The sequence below is a fragment of the Apium graveolens genome, chromosome 2 (genome assembly GCF_009905375.1).
Source record: "Apium graveolens cultivar Ventura chromosome 2, ASM990537v1, whole genome shotgun sequence".
Taxonomy (NCBI): domain Eukaryota; kingdom Viridiplantae; phylum Streptophyta; class Magnoliopsida; order Apiales; family Apiaceae; genus Apium; species Apium graveolens.
The window spans coordinates 268785407-268812776 of record NC_133648.1 but is presented as its reverse complement, the minus strand read 5'-3'; the positions used below and the strand labels follow the sequence as shown (position 1 = coordinate 268812776).

General features: G+C 32.5%; 1 protein-coding gene across 1 annotated transcript; it reads right to left on the bottom strand.

The window, feature by feature from the left end:
• Positions 1–13369: 13369 nt before the first annotated feature.
• LOC141708462 (heavy metal-associated isoprenylated plant protein 41-like) lies at positions 13370–17466 on the bottom strand. The gene is made up of 3 exons (XM_074512109.1): positions 17147–17466; positions 16034–16232; positions 13370–14645 (listed from the first exon to the last, which is right to left on the bottom strand). The coding sequence occupies exons 1-3, from the start codon at positions 17367–17369 to the stop codon at positions 13586–13588; spliced, it is 1482 nt and encodes a 493-aa protein (XP_074368210.1). The 5' UTR covers positions 17370–17466; the 3' UTR covers positions 13370–13585.
• Between the last annotated feature and the right edge of the window lie 9904 nt (positions 17467–27370).

Genomic DNA, 27370 nt, shown 5'->3' with positions numbered 1-27370 from the left:
TTTTCTCAGTTTGTCCAGGATGAGATGGAGTTGAAGTTTTTAGAAATAAAGCAAGGAAACATGTCGGTGACAGATTATGAGAGTAAGTTTGAGGAATTGTCAAGGTATGTGCCGTCGTATGTGGATACTGACAAGAAGAAGGCTAAAAGATTCCAGCAAGGTTTGAAACCATGGATCAGAGGGAAGGTAGCCATTTTTGAATTGGATACTTATGCAGGAGTTGTACAGAAGGCTATGATCGCAGAGACAGAGAGTGAGATGTCACAGAAGGAGAAAGAAAGCAAAAAAAGGAAATTTGAAGGGAATGAAGGTCATTCACAACCAGGGAAGTTTCCAAATTTTAAGAAGGGCAAGTTTCAGCCAGGGAGGAATTTTAATTTCAGGAGACAAAATGCAAGCGACGGAAGCCAGGGCAACCGTCCAGTTAATGCGAATCAGCCAAATCAGTTGAGATTAACTTTTCTAGATTGTCAAGTATGTGGGAAGAAGCATGGGGGAGTTTGTAATAAGTTGAATGTAGTTTGTTACAAGTGCAATCAGAAAGGGCACTATCCAAGGGAGTGCTGAAATCAGCCAGCAAGAGAGCCAGCAAATAAGGATCAGCTTATCCGGAATCTAGCAGTGAAGGTCCCAGCCATTGGATTTACGTGCTTTAAATATGGGAAACCAGGACATATAGCCAGGGATTGCAAAACACCAGCCCCAGTTAGTAATGCATTGAGGATTATGGGATCTACCCCAGCAGTGAATGAGACTCCAAGGGCTAGAGTTTTTGACATGTCTGTGAAGGATGCTATCCACGATACGGATTTCGTGGTAGGTACGCTTAATGTGAATTCTTTATGTGCCAAAGTGTTAATAGACTCGGGAGCAACTCGACCGTTTGTTTCCCAAGATTTTGTTAGTAAGTTAAATTGTCCAGTTGAGTATTTAAATGAAATAATGACTGTGGAATTGGCAAATCAAGAACGAGTATCTGTTAATCAAGTTTGTGGGAGTTGTGAAATTGAGATTTCTGGTAGTAAATTTTGTGTAGATTTGATACCATTTAAGTTAGGAGAATTTGACGTTATCTTAGAAATGGATTGGTTATCTAAGCACGATGCCCAGATAGATTGTTGAAATAAGAAGGTAATGGTGAAAACGCCAGACGAAAGAATAGTAACGTTCAAGGGTCAGAAATAAGTAAAGAAGTTCAAAATGATGATTCAAGCCAAGAAGTTATTACGACAAGGATGCGAGCATTTCGAGGCATATGTGATTGAAAGGAGTCAGGAGCCAGCGAAACTTGAAGATATTCCAGTAGTGAATGAATTTCCAGACGTGTTTCCCGACGAGTTTCCAGGACTTCCTCCAGATAGAGAAATTGAGTTTGCAATCGACTTAGCACTTGGAACAGAACCAGTATCCAAGGCCCCGTATAGGATGGCGCATGTTGAGATGAAAGAGCTAGCGAAGCAATTGCAAGAGCTGTTAGAGAAAGGAGTAATCAGACCCAGTGTGTCCCCGTGGGGAGCCCCGGTATTATTTGTCAAAAAAGAAAGATGGAAGCATGAGACTGTGCATCGACTATAGGGAGCTCAACAAGCTTACAATCAAGAACAAGTACCCGTTACCCAGAATTGATGATTTGTTTGATCAAATGAAGGGAGCCAAGTACTTCTCCAAGATTGATTTAAGATCGGGATATCATCAACTGAAGATTAAGCCAGAAGATATACCGAAGACAGTTTTCAGAACAAGGTATGGACATTACGAATTTTTAGTGATATCTTTTGGATTGACCAATGCCCCGGCAGCGTTTATGGATCTGATGAATAGAATTTTCAAGGAGTATTTGGACAAGTTCGTTATTGTGTTTATAGACGATATTTTAATTTATTCAAAAATGGAAGAGGATCATGCGGAACATTTGAGAACAACTTTGGAGATTTTAAGGAAAAAGAAATTATATGCTAAATTCTCGAAGTGTGAATTTTGGCTACAGGAAGTTCAGTTCTTAGGACACATAGTCAGTAATGAAGGGATCAAAGTGGACCCAGCAAAGATCGAGGCAATTACAAATTGGGAAAGACCGAGAACACCCACCGAGGTAAGAAGTTTCTTGGGATTAGCCGGATATTATCGTCGATTCTTTCAAAATTTTTCAAGGATTGTAACACCATTGACAAAGCTTACATGGAAGAATGAAAAGTTTATATGGAACGACAAGTGCGAAGAAAGTTTTCAGAAATTGAAGCAACGATTAATCACGGCACCTGTTTTGTCACTTCCAGACGACCAAGGGAATTTCGTAATTTATAGCGATGCTTCTCATAAAGGACTAGGATGCGTTCTTATGCAGCACGATAAGGTGATTGCGTATGTGTCAAGGCAATTGAAACCACATGAACAGAAATATCCTATTCATGATTTGGAGCTAGCAGCCATAGTTTTCGCTTTGAAAATTTGGAGACATTATCTGTATGGAGAAAAGTGCGAGATTTTCACGGATCATAAAAGCTTAAAGTACATATTCACACAGAAGGAACTTAATATGAGGCAAAGGAGATGGTTAGAATTGATCAAGGATTACGACTGCTCGATTAATTATCATCCCAGTAAAGCAAACGTTGTAGCAGACGCGTTAAGTCGGAAGGAAAAGTTAAATGTGTTATCAGTACCTGAAGAGATATATAAGGAATTTCAGAAACTGGAATTGGAGATTAAAGTTTGCAGGCCTAATGAAGCAAAAGTGTACAGTATGACTTTTCAGCTGGAGTTGCTAGAGAAAATAAAGAAGTGTCAGGAAGATGTAATGGATCAAGATATAAATCGTTTGTTAGGTGAGGAATTGTGCACGCAGAAGGGTGATCAAGGTATTCTGAGGTTTTCTTCTAGAATTTGGATTCCACCGATGACGGAGCTGAAGAATGAAATTTTATAGGAAGCACATAATTCAAGATATTCCATCCATCCAGGGAGTACCAAAATGTAAAGAGATTTAAAGGAAAGTTATTGGTGGCCAGATATGAAGAGGGAAATTGCAGAATGGGTTAACAGATGTTATACATGTCAGAGAGTTAAAGCTGAACATCAAAGACCAAGTGGATTGCTACAGCCATTAGAGATTCCAGAGTGGAAATGGGAACATATTGCCATGGATTTCATAGTTGGATTACCAAGGACAAGGGCTAATCATGATGCCATTTGGGTTATAGTGGATAGACTTACCAATTCAGCTCATTTTCTGCCTATAAATGAAAGATTTTCACTCGATAAGTTGGTCCATATGTACCTAAAGGAAATTGTAATTCGTCATGGAGTTCCTGTGTCTATCGTATCTGATCGAGATCCAAGATTTAATTCAAGATTTTGGAAAAGTTTTCAAGAATGTTTGGGAACGAGATTGAATATGAGTACGGCTTATCACCCCCAGACGGACGGCCAAAGTGAAAGAACAATCTAGACGATTGAGGACATGTTACGTGTTTGTGCTATTGATTTCAAAGGAAGTTGGGATGAGCATTTACCTCTGGTAGAATTTGCTTATAATAACAGTTATCATGCCAGTATTGGGATGCCACCCTATGAAGCCCTTTATGGACGCAAATGCAGATCTCCAGTGCACTGGGATGAAGTAGGAGAACGCAAAATACTTGGACCTGAATTGGTGCAGCAGACAAAGGAAGTGGTTGAAATTATCCAGAAGAGATTAATAGCCGCACAGGACCGTCAAAGGAAATATGCAGACCAGTCCAGGAAAGACATGGAATTCGAAGAAGGAAACTTGGTATTACTGAAAGTATCACCGTGGAAGGGACTAACAAGGTTTGGAAAGAAAGGAAAGCTGAGCCCAAGGTATGTCGGACCTTTTGAGATTCTAAAGCGTGGTGGCAAAGTAGCTTACGAATTGGCATTACCTCCGCACATGGAGCACATTCACAATATTTTTCACGTATCAATGCTTAAGAAATATAATCCAGACTCCAGGCATGTAATAGAATATGAGCCAATAGAGCTTCAGGAAGATTTGTCATATGTAGAGAGTCCAATAGAGATTATATAAGAAAGAGAGAAGGTATTGAGGAATAAAGTGATAAAGCTAGTAAGAGTGTTATGGAGAAACCCAAAGGTTGAAGAGTCAAACTGGGAGTTAGAAAGTGATACGAGAGAAAAGTACCCTCATTTGTTTTCTTAGGAGATTCTGAGGACAGAATCCTTTTAAGGGATGAAGGATGTAATATCCAGGATATATCGTGTAATAATCTTTGTTAATAAATAATTAATATATGTGTGTTCAGTATCTATTCTGTGAATTAATTGTTAAGTGTTAAATGTGCTTGGATGTTTAAAAATATTATTAATTGAGTATTTTAATTTTTGTATATCCAAAATAAAATATAGATAATTGTCATATCTTCCTAATTATTTTTATGTTGATTTATGGATTTATAAGGATCATAAGAAATTTATAAAATCTTTTTCCGAGTATTTAAAATCTATTTTATAAAAACGGGAACCAACCGACATCATCCGTTGTTACGTTTGTGGAACCCGAAACTCTTCCGAGAACTCCTTCCTAACCTAATTGTAATATTCCGAGCATATTCCATGTTTCGACTTTTTCGATTCGGCGTACGGTTTGTCCTGCGCGGGTCCCGGCGCAACATTTTCGATACGATATTCGTTTCGGTAAATCAATAAAAACCGTATTTTCGATAAACGGGAGCTTTTTATTAAACTATCCCAATTATCACCTCATAGGACGTGTAACCAGGCGCTGAGACCAAGACCACAGTACAAATTGTACTGATTTGGATAACTGTCCCGAAAACCGATACCGTTTGGATCAGTTTTTATAAATAAACGTACCGTTTTATATCCGGAATGATCCAACGGGATAATAATTTTCCGTAATTATAAATAGTCTTTTTCTATATTTTATTTCGTATCAAAATTATTTGCAGACAGATAATTATATAATTTTCCAGACAAAAACCCTATATTCATATAATCTTTCAAGAATCAAACAGCAAAACGAAGGTGTTATTGATCTCTGTTTTCAAAGCTCGAGTACTCAATCCAAAGGTCTTAAGGTGTTCTATCATATTCTGTGTTCCAAATCACTGCAGAAATCAAGGTTTATATTCTGAAAATTTATTTATTTTCAAATTATTTTTATTAAAAATATGAATTTTTGTTCGGATGATTGTTTGTATGATTTGATGATTGCATGTTGTAGAGCTTGTTTCCTGATGATTTTCATATGTCATACGTCTGATTTGGAGTTCAATAACATGTTCAAAATTGAGTTTGATTTTTGAATTTTGAAATTAGGGTTTATAACACGTATGAATGTTTTCAATTGAAATTTGGGGCTTTTTTATTTAGGGGTTATTAGCTGTTGATTTATAGTGGATTATGTTCCTTATGAAATTTTTAATCGATTGGTATATAGCTCGTTAACAGAAGATGTCTGAATCGAAGGGAGTTGTGTTTTGAAAATTTCCGAAGTTCGCCGGAAACCGGCGATGTTTTTGGCCAATTTCCGGCCAAGTCTGGGGTTATTTGAATGATTTGATTGCATGAATAAGTTCCTGGTTGTCTGTAGATGTGATCTGGAGCTTGTGGTGAGGTGAGGGTGCCGGAATCGTGTTCTCCGGCCACCCTGTATTTTCCGGCGACGGGGGTTGTAAAATTGCAGTTTGGTACCTTATCTTTTGGGGAAGAAACAGTTAGGTCCCTGAGGTTTTCAGAACTTGCAAATTTTGGATTCCTGTTTTAAAAATATTCAAAAATCATATTTCCTATTTATTTTAATTATAAAAATTCGATTTTAATTTCTGAAAATTCCAAAAAAAATTATTATTTTAATTCCAAAAATTATATTTAATTCAAAAATAAATCTGAATTAATTAGTTAATTAATTTTAGTTAATTTTTAATTGATTAATTGGTCAATTAAGTCAAAAAATGACTGATTAATTGATTTAATTAATTATTAATTGATTTTAAATAATTATTTAATTAGATTTAATTATTTAAAAATGATTTAAAAATTCCGAAAAATAGTTTCGAGCTTTAAAATATTATTTTAAATTGTTTTCAAGGCTCGATAATTATTAAGAAATTGTTTTGAAGCTAGAATTGACCAACCGAACCCTATTTATTACTTCAAAATTGATTCAATGATCTGTTTTAATTCTGAAAAATGTCTTAAAAATCACTTTAAATATCTGAAAGCCTATTTATGACCCGAGACTTCTTTATAAATGATATACCATTGAATATGTGACGTGTTATGTGTTATATGTGACTTGTTGGTTAACTGTCGGTCTGTATACTCGATATTTACTTGTTTATTTCGTAACTTTCAATCCGTTAATCGGATTTGGGTGAAACGAAGGGTAGATAGAAGTATGTGTCGAATAGAATCGTATGAGTTAAATATTAATAGATGCTTATGATATGTGAGCAGAAGAGGTAAGGCGTAGAAAAGGGAAACATATAGTCAAGGAGTAAGATAGTGGCAATTGAGAACAAGTGCAGTATAATAAGCTAGTACCAGGCAAGTGTTCTGAACTTTCTCAAGATATTGTATAGATGGATATTGTTGTTACATTGCAAGTGCTTTGAAGCACTGAACCCTAAACCTTGATTCCAGTTATTGATCTTGAGCCGTAAACCTGATTCTTTCTAGACCATCGATTGTTGTATACCCAAATATGAACCTCAAATATACGATACTACTCCATAAATACATACAAACTAAATATTACGCACTAAACCAAATTGCTTACACATTCAAACCATTGTATCTTATGCTTTGAAAGATCAAATCCTTGGAACCCTGAAATATTGATTCCTTTGTTATCCAATTCTTTCATTACCTAACAGCCAAGCTTTGGAAATGCCATATTGATTTTATACAGATTGAAACCATTTTTATTATTGAACGTCCAGTGTTGTTAATGATCTTGTTTATTGTTTATTATTGCTTATTCTATTATTATGGTAGAATTGGATTGTTTTTATAAAATTATGGACCAGATTCGTGGTCAGACCATATAATGGTCAAGTTAGGCCAATATGTGCCTCGGATCCAGTAGTTAGAGCAGTGTTGTGTGCTTTGCTCGGGGTTAGTGCGTGACTGATCAGCAGCCTAACCTTGTTTTTAACATGAAAATATAATATCAAATTCTAAATCATAATCCATTGTTCACTTGATATCGTATCCATATTTCCCTGATGATCATTATTCTCAGTTTTGTCATTGTGACTTGCTGAGCTAGTTAGCTCATTTGTGCGATGTTGTTTATGTTCTTTCCAGTTAAAAAGGAACCGGTTGGTACCGAGGATCCCCAGTCCAGCGCGAGAGCTAGGGGTTCAGGTTGATCGAGTTGAGCTAGTAGGCTTCTTTTGGAATAATTTAAGTTTGTAAAAAGTTTGTAATAATGTTTAATACTCAGATCTGAGTTTGAAATAGTTGGGATTTAAACGTTTATAATATAAGTAGGTGTGTTTGGCTTGTGTGCATACTTTGACCTGTTGCGGTCCGTGGTAGTTGGCAAGTAGGATCACTGCATATTATTATTATTTTTATCATTGGTATAAGCAGGTTATTAATAAGGTGTATGTGTGTGGACCCCAAACTTCTGACCCGGGTTTGGAGGGCGCCATAGTCTTTGTGGGTACGAATCTGATTTATATCTTATACTACTTGCGATCTTGACTTATGGCACCACCACGAAGGGCTTATGGCCAGGGAACAAGAGTGGCTCAAGGAGGGAGGAGATGCGGGATCGAATTAGCGGATTGGGAGGGAAAATATCGTATCAAAATTTCAGGAGTATTGATAAAGATGAAAGTGTTGGGAGAGATTTTAGGATTATGGGAAGTCAAAAAATTTTGTTGCAACAATAAAAAAAATTGAGAAATGTATCGTGTGAAAGTCTAATTTCAAATTATATTATTTGGCCTGAGAAGGACGAGCTTATTAGGCTTACAATCGAATCGATGTAAGGAAATAAAACAAAATTGATCATGAAATACTATGATTATGGATATCAAGTGAGCAATGTAGTTTATTGGGTTTAATTCTACTGAAAACGCTCGTATGGAGTCTATACTTTTTGATTTAGATTATATAACAACCCCTAAAATCAATTGGGCTAAGATTACGAAGCAAGCTAGCCAGAAAAAATAAATTTGTTTTAAATGAAATTGTCGAGGGTTAGGGAGTGCTCGAACAGTTCGTTGTCTTTGAGATCTTGTAAAATCTCGTAACTTGAATTTTTTATTCATATCTAAATTCTTTTATATTCTAATAAGACTAGTGAGCTTAGTACGAAACTTGGGTTCACTGGTGTTTTCGAAGTTGATACGGCTCGTAGGTGTGGAGGCCTAACTATTACGCGGAAAAGACATTTCATGTGCGGGGTTTGACATCTTCTGGAAAATGTGGAGCTCTTTGGTTAATTTTTAACATATATGTATTCTTTATTAATAAGGAAATCATATTTTATTATAACAAAAAATATTAAAAGTATTTTCGGAAAAAGGGTATAAGAGCTGTTACAGATAAATTTGTAGAAATTTTTAACCTCCGGTAAATTTTCTAAAATTTACTTCAGTTTGTCTCATAGGGTTTGTTTATGTCAAGTTAATCATGGGGCTTTCACTGGTTTTCTCCGGTGGAAAGCCCCAATCCCTTCATTTTTTTTGTTCTTGTAATTGTTTTTTCAATAAAATTTAATATCTCTATTATTGGAGTGTGTGATTTGTCTCTCCTTTTGGGGTGTCTTGTTATGTTTTTTTCTTGTTATGGTTGGGTTTATTTGGTATTGAATCAGTTGAGAACGAGTTTATTGATGCTTTTGGTGATCTAGAAAACTTGCATCGAATCTGGGGCGGTGATGATTATTATAAAGGCTCACCTTTCACAACCAAAGATTGTTCATCTTCCACGGGTTTACACTTTCAGCATGTTTATAGCTGGTATCAGACATGTAGATAGCTGGGGTGTTTTCACCATGTCTATAGCTGGTTTTCAGCATGTAGATGGCTGGTGTACCGCTTCTCCAATCTCAGTTTATGTGATTGGTGTTTTTTAACACTGGGCCAACAATGGTTTTTATGTGATATGGTCAATTGTGATGTTGCCGTTTTCAGAGATGTTGGTGCAATTTAGATCCCTCGGGATGTCTTCGATTTCGTTTTTAATTTCAAGAATTTTAATATATCGTGTGTTAAATGATTAGAAAACAAATCATCTAATTATTTTTATTATGTTATTTGTTTTCCAATCTAGTTGTATCGGCAGTTGGGGGTTTGTCCCGACTATATTATGTTCAAGTTAATAAAAACTGCTTTTTTGTATGTCAAAAAAGGTATTAAAAGTACTAAAACTACCAAATTAAGTATCAAATTTTGGTATTCACTACATAATTATAAAACTATTTTTTTATATTATATTATTTAATACCGATTATTAATACAAATTGAAATCTATTCTTTTTAGATTTTATTTTCTATCAGTTAGTGTACATCCAAGTGTCGATTTGCTTTTAAATTGAACTTTTTTAACAATAAATAAATTATAATAAATGACTTTATTGATATTTATTTACTTTTAAATTGAAAATCATTGGTTAACAATTTTTTTGTTAGTTTCCATCCCAACGTCTATATACTTTTAAATTAAATATTATTTTTAACACCAACAAATTTATGAGTTGTATTTGATATATAATTATGTGATATTAAATTAAGTAAAATAATAACATTTATTTACTTTTAATTTGAAAAAAATATCAATAATTAAGTAGTATTAAATAAAATATATTAAAAAGGATAATTATAAAGTAATTTATATTTATACTATATTATAGTAGACGAAACATTAACAGTTTGGTAATCGATCGGTCAGTACTTGCTGAAACTACTTAATTACCCTATTTATTTATTATAATTCTAATTGGTCGATTGATCGGCTCTAATTCAAATCTAACTGCAATCGATATTGAATTCTAATTGTGATGTTGTCGTTTTCAGAGATGTTGGTGCAATTTGGATCCCTTGGATGTCTTTGATTTCGATTTAGTTTCAAGAATTTTAAAATTCTTTATGTTAAATGATTAGAAAACAAATCATCTAATTATTTTTAGTATGTTATTTGTTTTCCAATCTTATTGTATCGGCAGTTGGGGGTTTGTCCCCACTGTATTATGTTCAAGTTAATAAAACTGCTTTTTTGTATGTCAAAAAATTATTAAAAGTACTAAAACTACCAAATTAAGTATCAAATTTTGGTATTCAATACATAATTATAAAACTATTTTTTAATATTATATTATTGAATATCGACTATTAACACAAATTGAAATCTATTCTGTTTAGATTTTATTTTCTATCAGTTAGTGTACTTCCAAGTGTCAATTTACTTTTAAATTGAATATTTTTAACAATAAATAAATTGTAATAAATGACTTTATTGATATTTATTTACCTTTAAACTGAATTTTAAACTGAAAATCATTGATTTAACAATTTTATTTGTTAATTTCCATCCCAACGTCTATATACTTTTAAATTAAATATTATTTTTAACACCAAAGAATTTATGAGTTGTATTTTATATATAATTATGTGATATTAAATTAAGTAAAATAATAATATTTATTTACTTTTAGTTTAAAAAAATATCAATAATTAAGTAGTAAAATATATTAAAAAGGATAATTATAAAGTAATTTATATTATATTATAATAGACGAAACATTAAAAGTTTGGTAATTGATCGGTCGATACTTGTTAAAATTACTTAATTACCCTTATTTATTTATTATAATTATAATTGGTCTGTTGATCGGCCAATCAATTCTAATTCAAATCTAATTTCAATCGATATTGAATTTAACTTTCTCTACCAATATAAATTATATTTCGTATCGAACTTTATATCATTATAATTGATTTTAAAGTCAACTTTTTCAATCAATTTAAATTTTATTTCATATCGTTTTCTATATTATTCTAATTAATATTTTCGGCTAAATAAATTGAAGCAAAATAATTAACTGAATTTGGTTGACATACGGTGCCCGAGGTTAATACAAAATAATAAACATTATTGATGCGAGTAAAAAAAAAATTATATTATTGAATTAGGATAAACAAAATATTTTATGTTACTCATCCACGAAAAAATATATTATACAATTGATCGAAACTAAAAAGTAAAATCATATATACTAATTATCCGGGTTAAAACAAAATTATATTATAGCTCCAAACTAAAAAAATCAAAAATAATTAGTTGGATTTGGTCGGTGTAACGAGCCTCGGGCTAAAATAAAAATATATAAGTCAGTGTCCGGGATAAATCAAATTAATATCAGACTAAGCATAATTTGTATCCTATAAATTTGAATTAAAAATTAACTTTTAATTACAACATAATTATTTTTTCAACATACATAGAATTATTAATAAAATTATATTTTTCAATTAGTAATATTATCTTTTTCAAATTGCACTTATAGATAATCGATTAAGTAATAACTTGCTAAAATAATATATTTTTAAAATTCCAACATAATGAAAATTTTAAATTTTTTCTCTCAATAAAATAATAAATTCGCTATAATAATTTTTTTTTCCGGGGTACCGAGGCTATTACTTTAAATATGTTTAAATATTTATAAAAACTATGAACATAATGTGTATCAATATAATTATCATGAAGTTATATAATTTAAAAGTTTAAATGAAAAAAATAAAATTAAAAAAAAACTATATAAAATTTAAAAAGATCCGTGCGAATCCGTACATCGCATAGGTTTTAAGTGGGTATTAAGTAATATACAAATATATAAAATAAAAAATGTTTATTTCATGTGATAATTATATATTTCATTTCACAAAGAATCATATCAATAATAAAATTAATGTGTTAAATTTTTGTAACAAGTAAAATAATTATTAGGTACATAATTAGAATTATACCGTAATTAGAATTATACCGTAAAATTTCATAATTACATATGAGTTTGGTTCTTTTTTAATTATTTACTTTAATAGCATTTATTTATTATACATTTTCATTAGTTTCAATATTTTACAAGTACTTATTTAATATTTTATATTAATATTCCGATCTATGTTTCACACCGGTTATAAAGTTCAATTTTATATAAATATTAATTTGAATTTTTAATCACAAACTCGTATGTATGGTTATCAATTAGTACATATAATTCATATATTATTACTAAATTATTAAATAGGAATTGTCACTAGAATTTGAAGGATTTAAAGTTAGGCTAAGATATCGCATGAAATCACCTCGCCAATTTCTTATGTCAAGTGTGTTTTCAAAAACTATGTCAAAGAGAAGATATAATAAATTATATCTTTTAATTCGAGGAGATGATAGTTTTTAAAATCGTTTATGAAATGTAATATTTTTTATTTTTTAACATTTTCAAATGAACAGATAATCTATATTTATAATAAATTATAATAATTGAAATAGTAAATAATTTTTTTTATCAAACTTAACAGTGTATAATCTGATTCAACGTTTCTCCCTATTTTGGTTATTAAAAATAAAATATATTAAGTAAATAGGGTTATACATATAAGAAATTACTGAATTACTAAATTATCAAGTACCTTATCCTACTAAACTATAAGCTAAATTATATCACATTTTCTTACCAATTATTTTGTTATTTTCATTATAAACCTATAATTATTATATATTTATATAAATATGCTAAAGTTATTATATAATTGGATAAATAAAATTTCAAAAATCTAATTTTTAAATTAGAGATCAATTTAAGTGAAAAAATATAAGAAATTTTATAATTTGAGAGACACAGACCCCATTACTCATAGGAGCCGGGCAGGGCGGGGCGAATGCCGGGGATCAGATAAGGTCGAGCTGGGAAGAGAACAAACCTCCTTGCTACAAACGGATGTAGTTCTCATCTTTCTCAGTAATGACAGGTGTCCTGAAAATGGAAAGGTCTCGACTCTTTAGGAAATTCTACTCAACTAATTTGGAAATGGACAAATAATTTGGAAGTGGAACAAGTACTGGTTAAACTTATATTGTTTCAAAGTACTAGTTAAACTTATATAATTTGGAAATGGACAAAACGATTCATAAAGTCAGTCATAATACCTTACACAATGACGACGAATCTCTAGCTGAAAAATCTATATTGACTGCGATATTTGTCATCTTCGAAATGCTCGATAATAACAATTAGAATATTAATATGCGTGTGCCTCCATAGACTATCATCTACAACGTCGACAGCTTGTTTCAGAAACAGAGAATTAAAGTTCAAGAGATATCGACCATGTTAAAAGCCGGGTAATAAAAGTTACACATTTAAAATGCCAGTGAAAAGAGTATAAGGATAAAGCTAGGACAACATATCGAACAAGCACTTGACTCCATGTATAATTTTAAAAAAGCTCAAAAGACAACCTAACCAAAAAGCAAGCTCAGCTTCTTCTTGCACTATAAAGGAAACCCCGACTATTATTTTTGTACATTACTAATCCACACAGACTTTCGAGTTCAGAAATCAAGTGAAAGGTCCAGTTCTGCTGTTGCAAGCAAGGTTATTTTCTACAGTCAACTGCCTGCTCACTTGCCATCCTCGTCTCCCAGCAACAAATTTAACAAGCTCTTCAACAAAATATGCATAACTACTCGGAGTTCCTCTCGGATCTCCAGCAATATATCTGGTATAACCAAGCTGAAAAGCTTCCTTTAGGAAATTGGATGAATTATGATCCGGGCTTTCTAATGCTTTCACTACTTGTTCAAAGAACCGACCGAAGATGCTTTTGCATTTCATAAGTATATAGTCAATATGTGGAAATTCATTGCATCTGGGGATTCCCCTCATCTCCAGGTTGAGATCAGATGGAGGGTGCCTGGAAGCTAGATAGTTTCTTTGCTGATTAGCACATATAGAAGCCTGAAGGAGTTCACGAGGTTGTCCATGTACAAGAATGTTTCTTTGCTGAGAATCATATATAAGACTAGGAGTTTGATGAGTTTCACGAGGCAGTACATGTTCAGAAACATTTCCTTGTTGAGAAGCACGTATGAGGGTCTGAAAGAGTTCATGAAGTAGAACAAGTTCGAGAACGTTTGCTTGCTGAGAAGCACTTGTAGGAGTTTGAAGAAGTTGAGATCTTCCGTAAGATATATTCAATGCTGGATTGCCGCTCATACATGTTACAAAATCTGATGGGGGGTGTCTAAACTGAAAAAAGTTTGGCTGCCGTGGCACAAATTTAGGAGGATCTGCAGGTTTCTGAGGTCTCTTCATGTTCTGTTTCGCTTTAGTCACCTTAGCATTTCCAGAAAAAGAAAATCTAAAGGTACAGCATTCGCCCAAGAGGAACTGCTTATCACAGTTTGAACCAGAACCTCGCTTGTTTTCATAACCAGGGTAATCTTCTTTCTTAAAAGCAACACACTCAACTAGTCTCAAAGCATTACGACTAGCAAGTTCCTCCAGATTCCAGTGACAATATGGAATTGAGGTTTTGTGAGTTACGTGTACTTCACCATTTTGACGTAACATACCACTTGCATTCCGGAAGAAGCCGTCAAGAAGGCTCTTGTGCATCCTACATTTATGACTAGAAGTGGTCAACTAAATTGCAAAATACAACATTCAGAACCATGGATTGACCAATCATCAAAGCCAGAGAAGCTAAAATTATATACAGGACCAACATGTGTCAGACAATTCTACGTGATGAATACAACAGGCAGCAGCTAAATTTGGAGCCAATTTAAAAGGATCAACAGTATAGTACTATCAAGAAACGACTTTTCAGGTATTACAATTAAAAATACACAACATTCATTCTAAATACAAGCTTTGCATAGTAAAATACATTAAATTAACAGAAACTTTATAACAAAAAAGGTTCACAAAAACATAAATGTAAATGCACGCATTGTAAGTCTTTAATTGAAATATTCGACTTCGTCAAAATGAATTTGTCATTATTGAAACAGATTAAATACACATTTAAGCCACAAACCTTTACCTGTCTTAAAAAATTAAATTAAATTTACACATAAGATTTTCTAGACAGAGGTGTTTAGAATTACAAACATAGATTTGATGATGCATAAACATGAAATTCCTCTTATAAGCAAAGTTGATGTTTAAGGGGTACAGTTTTGCGTGTCAAGAAACTCAAGCAAATTCCTCTAGCCAATTATATCAGATGCTTCCATCAGTTGTTAGAATGAACAGAATATAGAATACGAGGAACTGTTTTGTGATTTTTGTAATTGCTATATTCAGAAAATAGATCATGTGTGCTGCGCCAATGTATACAAAATGAAACACAATAAATTTATGTCATCTTAGACTTTCCATAAGGATTAAGCAGCATTAGTCAATTATTTAGCAACAAAAAATAATGGGGGATAAAAGCCTCATCTGCACACACTTTTTGCATTTTGGGACATTAATATACGAGTATATAACCAAGTGCCGATGTTGCCTTTGGTTCTCATTCAACTATCGTTAGAGTAGAATTAGAAGATGATAAAGGATAAGAGGAGATGAAAGGAAAGGAAAGATACAAAAAGGAGGAAGTCCTACCGGAATCAATGATCAAATGTGTGCACTGATTAATTATTTTTTAAGTAGAATTAGATTTTTGGAATATGCAAAACCCATCTGATAAGTCCTACTGAACATTGCCAATTTGTTTTTAAGTGAACACCAGACCATATGTAAAACTGGAGCATCCCCATTACATAAGAAAAAAAGGATCTTGCCAGCACCAGTAAACAACTGTCTTTCTTTCTGGGTTAGGATTTATGATTATGGCTATACATAAGACAAAAGCCTCGAAGGTTAGACACATAAAAAATATAAGACTTATTTTTTAGTCCTGCAAAAAAGACTGATCACTGACGGCTGAAAATGTCCTTGTTGATCATGGGAAATTACACACATCACTACATCAGACATACAGGTCTGAGTACTTACCCAATGAGAAGGCTATTGTCTTCTTTTCCAAAGAAACCTGCATGAGGAAAATTAAAGATGATCCGATCGAACTTACGCATCCTGAGATCACTATGGAACTTCATTTCCGTAGCATCTACTTCGTGTAAATGCGAAGCCCCCAACTTGTCCAGAAATGATAAGTTTGACTCGCCATTCTTGTAACTCTTGATGACATCATCTAGTAAAAATAAATCATAGTTTACTATAAAGATAATGACTGCAAGCCTGCCAGTCTACCACAACAGTGAAGAAGTATAAGAGGCTCACGGCTTCAGTTGAGTTGTACATAGCTAACAAAGGGGCAAAAAGATAAGAAGCATCACTTAACTTTTTACCAAGAACCTAATATGTGTTAAATTTGGACAGTAAAAAACTTAATAACTTGATAAAAAGATTTGTGAACTTCTTTTAAAATCTACTAAATTCTGAAAGCAAATATCCTTTTAAATTGGAATAATGCTTTCCGACAGAGTCAATTTCAATCAATTTTTATACTAGACTAATGAATATCCTTCTTCTCTCGTCACTCGGTTAAGGTTTCGAACCTAAGTGGAGTTATGTCATAAGTATCACGACAATCAAACAACCCAACTTACCTTTAAAAAAGAAAACAAAAAATTTGACTCACATCCGGTGCGGATGTAGTGTAATGCATGGTGTCATGTGACACACCATTATTTTTCAATTATTTTTTCCAGATTAGGCTTGTGCCTCAATTCTCCAACTTCTGCATAACAATCTCAATTTCTATTCTTCAAGTACACCCATCTTGTTGCTTTGTGGATAGATAAATGTATTATGCAGCATTTTAAACCTATTGAAAAAATTACATGGGCGTGCCTAATTTGGGTCAGACCATTTATAAATTTCTGTATCCGCCAGGGCTCATATCATTAATATAAACCCTACAGATGTACGAAAAAGAACAAAAGAATAACATAGAGCCGTCCTAATCAAAACCCCACTACAAAATTTGAGATACAATATAATACACCCAGTATCAATAAACACATACATAAAAAAGTACTACTAAGAAAAAACAAGAATCATACAAATATACTTAAACAGAAAAAGGGTTATTTATAATAATACCATAGGAGTTAAGAGAAGAAGCAACAATGTTAGACGCAGAGCCAAAAGACTTGGCTAAGCATGCCGAGAATGAGAAATCTCCTTCACCAACTAATAAAATTTGATGTAATGATGAATAATATTTTACCCACTTCTCTTCTACTTCTTGTTCAAGTTCTTGTTGTTGTTGATCATTGTGTGTTTGTTTATGTATTTGGTTTGCTTCTTTCTCATCATCACCCATTGCATACCAGCGTGGGAGAAGACGTTGAGAAACTTGAACAAATTTAATTTCGAATAGGGAATTTTGATCGCTTCTTCAATTATTTCTTCTCCCACTCTCCCTGGATATTTAAGGCTTACTTTACTTTTTATGGAATTTTACTTTTTCCAATTAAAATTTTCTTTTAAAGGTCGGAACACTCTGGTCTACTTTGGGTCGTTTGGTCCGTAAGACGTTATTCGTTTGGAATAACAAATTGGTTTAAGCCGTTATTTTGATGCCCTCAAACTCATGATTAGAAATGAGGATTTACAATACTAAGATACCAATATAATATAGTAGCAAAAATATAATAAATCCCGAAAACTATTAGAATCTAAACAAGATAAAGTATGAGACATGATTACAACTAACAACCAGAATACTATATTTACAATCCTTATTATAAATAAATCCAAAATATTCGATCCCGACTTGAAATCGACAGATAACCCAAAAATATCTGATCTAGCTATTACAATCTCAACCAACTAGCGTCGCTTCCTCACACAACATCTACCTAATTTGACACCTGAAATCCGACGGTACGATAGGGACCGCCAGGAACACTCTTACGAGCGGTGCGCCTAAGTCTGACCATCTTCTTGCTAATTGTCAAGGTTAGATCTACACAAATAAATGAACTAAACGGATCAGCAAGTAACCGTTATACAATTCTAATATCAAAACAATAACGACATTCGTACTCTTAATAAACTAGGTGATAGTATTACAATATATCTAGGAAAGGATTTCATAGGGATTCAAGGGATTTGAGGATCAAGTGATGATTAATCAGTTTCATAATCAAATAATAGGGTTCTCAATAGATTTCAACAATTCCAAGATGTTTTAATCAACAACGACTGTTTCAAATCATTATAAGTCAAATTCAAATCACTATTCAAGAGATAGTGCTTATTGCACAATAAAAACCTAGTTCATCATTTTAAACAATGTAGAACCCTTTTTGATTGAATTTATCCATCTTTTAAATATAATACGGGTGATCAGCTCATACTGACCTTCATCCAGTCATTAGATACTTATGACATTATTTCAGCCTATATACCGGACTAGCCTCGCTAGCCTCCTAAATTACTGGACTAGTCCCACTAGACTCTTACGTCGCTATCCAGTTTTTAGGAATTCATTAGAAAAACCTTTATATTGGAAAACACAGAAGTGTTAAATAAATTTCTTTTTAACATTACCAGTATTTGAAATAATTTGGACTCTTTCAAGTCAAAAATCATTCTTAGGTTCAATTCAAGGATTCAAGGGGAAATAAACAATTGAAACGAGGAAACGTAAGTTGAGGAAATGAGCAATCACTAAACATAGGTATTATCAAAGTCATTAACAATATGGTTCTCAATAAAAAATACGTTTACAAGCGTCATGTTTACTGTTATAAAGGTCTAGGTAAACAAGATATTAAACAACAAGGCTTAACAAAATATTAAAGATCAAGGGTTTTTGTGGAACACATGGTATAATGAAAGTAAGGTAAGGTGTTTGAAATGAAATAAGTCAACAACAAGGTTTATCAATTCATATTCATCAATTGTATCAATAAGATCATCTATTCTATCAATGTATATCCTATCAATTCTTTGTGATCGAATCACAACTAGTAAGAAATCAGAGTTACTTGCCTCACAAGATTTCCTGTCTCACTGAACTGAGCTACTGCCACCTAGAACCTCCTTGCCTTTTCTAACACCTTCCAAACCCGGAGTATAAGTCTGGGGGTTACTAGCTAATCTCCAAACCTGAACAACCTGTATAGTAATTAAACAGTTTAATACTGACCATGATCTTTTTAGGTTAAAGTATGAAAACAAGAACCACATTCTACTTTTATTACAATCCAACTTTAAAATCTCACCAAACTCTTTTTATTACAAACCATTGTCTAACAAGTTTTAACTACCTTTCTTGTTTATTTAAATGCACACATTAACTATCTACACTACACCTGCTCAGGCAACTCAAAACTTTCCTCCTGAATTGGGATCGACACTTTTGGTATGAGAGGGTCCCCCGGCTTAACTCGTTTCTTTACCACTCGAGTCCTGATATGTTTCATTCTCCTTCTTAATTGAAATTAATAAGGTGAATAAGAACACAAAAGGGGGTGAACCATAAATTTCTCAACAAGTCCACAATATATCAACAGTATTATAATATGCTAAATGAACTGGTAATTTGGTTACATCTGCAAAGATATAACCTCGCAATAAAAGAACGAAGGCCATTATCGGTCAGTATCAATAAACTAAACTGGACACAAGTTCGCACCAAGTATCAATAAGGTGAATAAGAACAAAAAAGGGGGTGAGCCATAAATTTCTCAACAAGTCCATAATATATCAACAGTATTATAATAAGCTAAATGAACTGGTAATTTGGTTATATCTGCAAAGATATAACCTCGCAATAAAATAACGAAGGTCATTATCGGCGAGTATCAATAAACTAAACTGAACACAAGTTCGCACCAAGTATCAATAAGGTGAATAAGAACAAAAAAGGGGATGAGCCATAAATTTCTCAACAAGTCCACAATATATCAACAGTATTATAATAAGCTAAATGAACCGGTAATATGGTTACATCTGCAAAGATATAACCTCGCAATAAAAGAATGAAGGCCATTATCGGCGAGTATCAATAAACTAAACTGAACACAAGTTCGCACCTATATCCTGCTAATCAGCCAGGATACAGTGCAGATCCATACCTCAATGTATAGATCAAGTCGGGTACCCAGGCTCTACGGCCCAACACAAGGATCTGATTCATTCCTGGTCCTTAGGATCAAGTGTATACCTAATCCTAATCGTGACCATCCAGTTCATAGAAGAGTAGCCGGAACAATCGGTATGCTTTGATGTATCCTAATATCGGAATATATCAGGATATATGTATATATATATTATTAGAATATGAATAGAGGATTCAACGAATTAGGAGAAATCAAGAATCGAGATGAAATATGAACAAAGGAATAATAATTGTGTATCAGTGTTTGTGAATCAAGAGTTATCAATGTGTAACTGCGATAAGAATCTGAAAGTAATTCACTATTCTGAAATTAGAATAGGGGGAAAACTTTCCTTTCACGCGATCTACCATAAGTGTATCACCTTCCTCTATCACCGGCTCCATCTGCCTTGTTGGCTTTGTCTCTATCAAAGAAATAGGCTGATTTAATCATCTCGCATTTCAATCGCGTCTCAAACCGACTTCACATAGCCCTTATCGTCTACCCGTACGCGTATTACTAAATCGTATAATAATTAATAACAATTAGGACTCAATTAACCACATAATTCACATAGCACATATGTGGCGCCCTTCAAACCCGGGTCAGAAGTTTGGGGTCCACAACACACACACACACCATATATAAACTTGTTTATATAATAACAATATATGCAATGACCCTACTTACAATATCCACGGATCGCAACAGTTCAAAGTATGTCCACAAGCCGCAATCTTATTTATTACAAACATACCAAATCCCAGATTTATTTATCTTACATCTGAAGTCAAGCTTTATTACAAACTTTTAACTCATACCAAGTCACACAACTTCCACTAGCTCATTCCATTTCAACCTGAAAACCTAGCTTGCACACTCGACTGGGGATCCTCGTCATCACCAGTTTCCTTCTTAACTGGAAAAGAACATAAACAGATTCGCAAGAGTGAGCTAACTAGCTCAGTAAGTCATAATGACAGCACTGAGATTAAATAATGATCAATTGAAAATGATATAGGGAATCAATTTTCCTGATAAGAAATGATTAGAATTGGATATTCACTTTCATTTTTAAAAACCAAGGTTAGGCTGCTGATCAGTCATGCACTAACCCCGAGCAAAGCTCCCAACTTTGCTCTATATACTGGATCCAAGACACGCATTGGCCTATTATGACCACGAATCTGGTCCGACTACGAATCTGGCCCATATTTAAAAATAATCCAATTCTATAATAATAACATGATAAATAATGTAATTCAATAAAATGAATCATAAACAATATTTATCTTGAAGCATAAGGTGATTCACAACACCATGAAGGTATAACAAGGTAAACAGGAAGATTGACTTTCAATCCAGGGAAAGAATCAGAGTGTAGAAGACCAAGGGTTCAAAGGTTACAAGGAATGGTCTTCTGTTATACAAGGCATAAAGGTTCGTCTGTTAAGCAATCTCGTATCAAGGATTGATATGTGGTAGATATGTATTTGTGGAGTAGTATCGGATATATGTGGTTCTTATCCAAGAATTCAACAATCAATGGTTTACAAGAAGTCAGGCTTGCGGCTCAAGATTAATAAGAATCAGGGTTAGGGTTAAGTACTTCAAAGTACTTGCAATATAGAATCGGAAAATACTGGGAATAATCGCAATATAATGAAAAGAGTTCAAAAGTACTCGCAATTATACTACAAGAAAGTTCAAGGACACTTGCCTTATCAGTTCGCTTTCACTTTACTAACACTTGTCAATTGGTTCCCACTCACTGACCACTTGCTTTCCATTTCTACGTCTCTCTTTCTTTGTTAGACATCACATATACTTATCAACACTACTTCTCATCTCACATTCTATTCGATATAAACTTCTATCTACCCTTCATTTCACCCAAATCCGACGTACGGATTGAAAGTTACAACAAAAACAGTCAAACAACGCACATACAATCATATTATACAGTAGTCAGATCACATATAACACATAACACATAAGATATTCAATCCAAATAAATTTTCAAGGAAGATTCAGGGTCAAAATGATTTTCCAGGTATTTAATACGAATTTTTGAACATTTTTCGGAATTAAAATGGGTTTACGAATCATTTTATAATTAAATAATAGGGTTCGAACACCCGAATATGACTTTAAAATAATTTTATAATAATTATCGAGTCTTTAAAATAATATATTAGAACTCGAAACTATTTTTCAGAATTTTTAAATCAAAAATAAATAATTAAATCTAATTAAATAATCAATTAAAATTAATTAATAACTAACTAAATTAATTAATTAATTAATATTTAAGTTAATTGAATAATTAAATAATTAAATAATTAATTATCAACTAAAATTAATTAATTAAATAATTAAGATTTATTTTTTAATTAGAAATAATTTTCAGAAAAGAATTAATGAATTTTTGAATTTTAAAAATAATAAAAATCAATTTCTGAAAATTTTATATAAGAAATTATAATTTTTGAAAAAAAAAACAGATATCATGTTTTTATAAACTTCTGAAAGCACATGGACTGGAATGAAAATATTGCAAAAGCTCGAGGGCCTGATTGCAATACGTCGCTGTCGCCGTTTCCGGCCACCGCCGGCAAGTCGACGTGCCCAGAACTCGACAAAAACATGCAAATCAGAAGAACTCAATGAGACGAACTCGATTATGCAAACAATATCTTCAAAAACCTCGTCGTTTGGCCGGAATATCAACCGGAAAATCACGTCGCCGCCTGGGATCAGTTTTCCAGCGAGGCTCGATTGGGACAATCCATGAATCGTTTGTTATCAACGAACACACAAATCGATTGTAAATCACATAAGGAACATAACCCAATCTTCAGAATCGACTAATAACCCCTAATGAAGAAACGCCTAGTTTTCAATTAAAATTATTCAAGAACATAAACCTTCATTTATGAATCCGAGAATCAAACACACTTTTCTACATGTTATTGAATTCCAAATTAGTCATATAATATACCAAAATGACCAGGAAAAAAAATCTACATGAATGCCATCAAATCATATAAAAAACATCAAGAATAAAAATTCCTAATTTAGTCCATAAATAATTCAAATTAAAACAATTAAATATGCAAAATACCTTGATTTCTGCACAAAAATAGATGGTTGATTCAACAAGAGTTTTTCGAGAGGTTCGTTTTGATATATTGTATGCCCGAATCGGAGTTCGATAAAGCCTTCGTTTGTGCGCTTGATTTTCAAGAACGCAGTATTTTATTAGGGTTTTCTCTGTGTTTTACTGGTTTGTACTGTCTGATTATGATTATACGAGTGGAGTGAAATGAAATAAGAAAAGGGTTATTTATATTTACGGAATATTAGTACATTTTGGATCGTGTTGGATCGATAAATACGTTGCTTAGCCGCTAAGTAACTATAAAATGATCCTATCAGATAATGTTTTGGATAAAAATTATCCTGTTTTGGATAAGTATCAAAGGTTTTGGATAATTATCAAAACCGGGCTTTTATAAAACGATTTGTACGAAAATAATGTTATCGAAAAGGGTTATCGTATCGAAAATTTTGCGTCGGGCCGCGCACGGGTCAAACCGAAATCCGGATCGAAAAAGTCAAAACAGGGAAAATGTCCGAAATTACCAGATTAGCTTAGAAAGGAGTTTTCGGAAGAGTTTCGAGTTGTAAAAACGTTGAGGTTGGTCGATTCTCGGCTTTATAAAATAGTTTTGTAATTATTCAGAAAATAATTAATAAATTCATAAATCAATATAAAATCATATAACACTCCAAATATTACCAAAAAAAATACCTTAATTATCTATATTTTATTCTGGACATAATAAAATTAACACACCTAGACTTTTCCACATATAAACATTCACATAACAACACCAATCATCAGATAATTCACCAAAAATTACATAATAATCACATAATAATCATTTATTGATAAAAACAATTACACTTCATGTCCCGGATATTACAACATAAGTCACATAGTCATTCTAGGTTTAAAATAATTTTTAGAATCGAAATCGACTCTCTATTCGCTTTACTGAACAATATCTGACTTGTTTCCTATTTTTCGGGATTTATTGGACTCGTCTCTATACGTAATAAGGTTTATAAGTAAATAAATATTAAAAGTCGACTCGCTTCTAAAAGAAATTAGGATTTAAAACTATTTTTAATGAAAACAAATCATTTTTTCTGAGTCGAATGGCTTTCATTTCGCTCAAATCGGATAAACGGTTCAATTATTATTCAATAAATAAGAATAAATCATTTTTTTATTCAATATAATTAATTATTCCTAATTATTGAACCCTAAAAATATTTTTAAATTATTATTTGGGAAAAATCATAATTAAAAGGGATTTTCCCATAATTTTTGGAATTAAAATAAATTTATTATAATTCATTAAAAATATTTTAATTAATTATCAAAATGATTAATCATTTTTAATTAATTAATAAATAATAAATAAATAAATAATAAATAATTAAAAAATAATTAATTCTAATTTTTAGAAAATATTTCAGAATTATTTATAATATAAATCAATTAATTAATTAATTCATTAATCAATTTATAAAATAAATAAAAACTGATTTTATAATTAATAAAAATAAAAATAAAAATAAATCCTAGAAACAGTTGTCAGAAATCAAATTTTGACAAAAACGGATCAAAACCGAGTTAAAACAAACGGGTCAATTTCCGGGTCATGAAGAACATGACCGGAAAATTTCCAGAAATCGGCTACCGGAGCAGATTCCGGTGGCCCATTTTCAGGCCAAAAACACAATCGTTTGGTCTGTTTCTTAAATGGAATCGATTGCAAATTACTTCAACATCACAACCACACCATTCAATTGTCGGAATCATCCCTGAATCTCAACCTCCGATCAAACCGACATAAACTCCGGCCTAGTATCGATTTTCTTCATTTGTACATGAAACTTCGATTTTAATAGCTAAATCAAAACTTATGAACTCTACAATCAAGCCCCTATATCTAAGGAACCAAATATTCATCAAAATCAAAAACGTATAAATCAAAATTGAACATAAACCATAATAATCGAACTTTACTATTCAGGAATCGTTTGTTCAATTAAATACCATGAATCGATCAAAAATCATTATATAAAGCTATTCATAACATCAAATCATCCTAATAACCCTAGTATCAAAAAGTCCAAATTCGGGTATAAACCCTAAAAATTAAAATTGAAAAATAACACATCAAAACTTGAAATTAATACCAGAAATCGAAAGAACAGATCAAGAGGATGAAGTTTGATACTCACATCGATCGATTTGATGCAGAAATCAACTCAAAATCACGGCTTGATTATTCAACCTGACCCGAAAATCCTGACCCAAAATTCAGAGAATTTACTGATTTTTAGTTATTAATTATAAATAATTAAATAAAAATTAGGCTATTTATAGTAGGTAAAATAATACTCCTAATTAAAATTAAGACCCTAATTATACATCTTTTAAAATTAAATGACCCCTAGTTTTATAATTTTTGAGTATTAATTATTAATTTTTAAATATTTAATATATGCAATATATATGCCAAAAATTCCCAAAAATTGTGAATATTTCAAAAATACAAAGAAATGGTATAAATGAAAGTCCTATAATTTTATAAAAATAAAAATGTGATTTTTGTGGGAGTTTTTAACACCCAATGGGGCCCGGAAAAGTCATTTTTCGTGAAACAAGAAAATTTATAAAATAATCAGATGTTCAAAATAATGCGGTGGTACAGGCCGTTCTAAGAAAAATAAGACCAATTATTTTATTTGAAATATCAGCTATTAAAACATAGTTCGGGTCGTATAACTTTTGATACGAAGGCTTTAAATACGAAACAAAATATCCGATAAATACCCAGAAATATCTTGGCGATACTAAATACACGTAGCACATAACAGTTAGGTTTTTATAACTAATTACACATCAATGACATAATAAAACTCATAATTTATCTTTATTACGATATAATACAAGCGTAATTTCCCAGTCATTACATCCTTCCCCCCTTAATAGGATTCTGTCCTCAGAATCTCACTAAGAAAATAACTTGGGATATTTTTTTAACATTTCACTCTCAAGTTCCCAGGTTGACCTTTCAACCATATCTCCACAAAACTCGCACTAAAGGTACATATTTATTTCTCAATACTCTTTCTTGCCGATCTAGAACTCTTATTGGATGTTCTACATAAGACAAATCAGGTTGAATCTCTATCGACTCATATTTTATTACATGCCTAGAATCAGGATTATATCTCTTAAGCATCGACACGTGGAACACATTATGAATATGCTGCATGTGAGGTGGTAAGGCTAACTCGTACGCAACTTTCCCGACTTTCTTCAAGATTTCAAATGGACCAACATATCGTGGCTTCAGTTTACCCTTTTGCCAAATCTGGTCAATCCTTTCCATGGCGATATCTTGAGTAATACATGCTCTCCTTCTTGGTAGTCCATATCCTTCCTGGCTTGGTCTGCATATTTGCGTTGTCCATTTTGCGCTGCTTCGAGTCACTTTCAGATAAGTTATATCTTTATCTTGGTTTGCTGGATCAATTCTGGACCTAAAATTTTGCGTTCACCAACTTCCTCCCAATACACAGGTGATCTGCATTTCCTTCTATATAAGGCTTCATAAGGTGGCATCCCAATGCTTGCATGATAGCTGTTGTTATAAGAAAATTCCACTAGCGATAAATGCTCGTCCCAACTGCCTTCAACATCAATTGCACAGACTCGTAATATATCTTCAATTGTTTGGATAGTTCTTTCACTTTGTCCGTCTATTTGCGGATGATAAGCGGTACTCATGTTTAATTTGGTTCCAAGGCATTCTTGAAACTGTCTCCAGAATCTTGAATTGAAACGTTGATCTCGATTAGATATAATGGATACAGGAACTCCATGTCGCATCACAATCTCCTTAAGATATAAGTGTACTAACTTATCGAGTGAAAATCTTTCATTGATTGGAAGAAAATGTGTTGACTTTGTTAGTCTGTCGATAATCACCCAAATTACGTCATGATTTGCTTTGGTCCTTGGAAGTCCTACCACGAAATACATTGCTAAATATTCCCATTTCCATTCTGGAATATCCAGTGCTTGTAGTAATCCGCTTGGAGTTTGGTGTTCTGCTTTAACTCGTTG

Bases quoted from the DNA above. Each gene is read 5' to 3' on its own strand.
- LOC141708462 (XM_074512109.1), bottom strand. From the start codon at position 17,369: ATGGGTGATGATGAGAAAGAAGCAAACCAAATACATAAACAAACACAC. The intron at 16,233-17,146 runs GTATTATTATAA...TATTTTTACTAG, and splicing joins TTCTTCTCTTAACTCCTATG to ATGATGTCATCAAGAGTTAC. The intron at 14,646-16,033 runs GTAAGTACTCAG...TCATAAATGTAG, and splicing joins GACAATAGCCTTCTCATTGG to GATGCACAAGAGCCTTCTTG.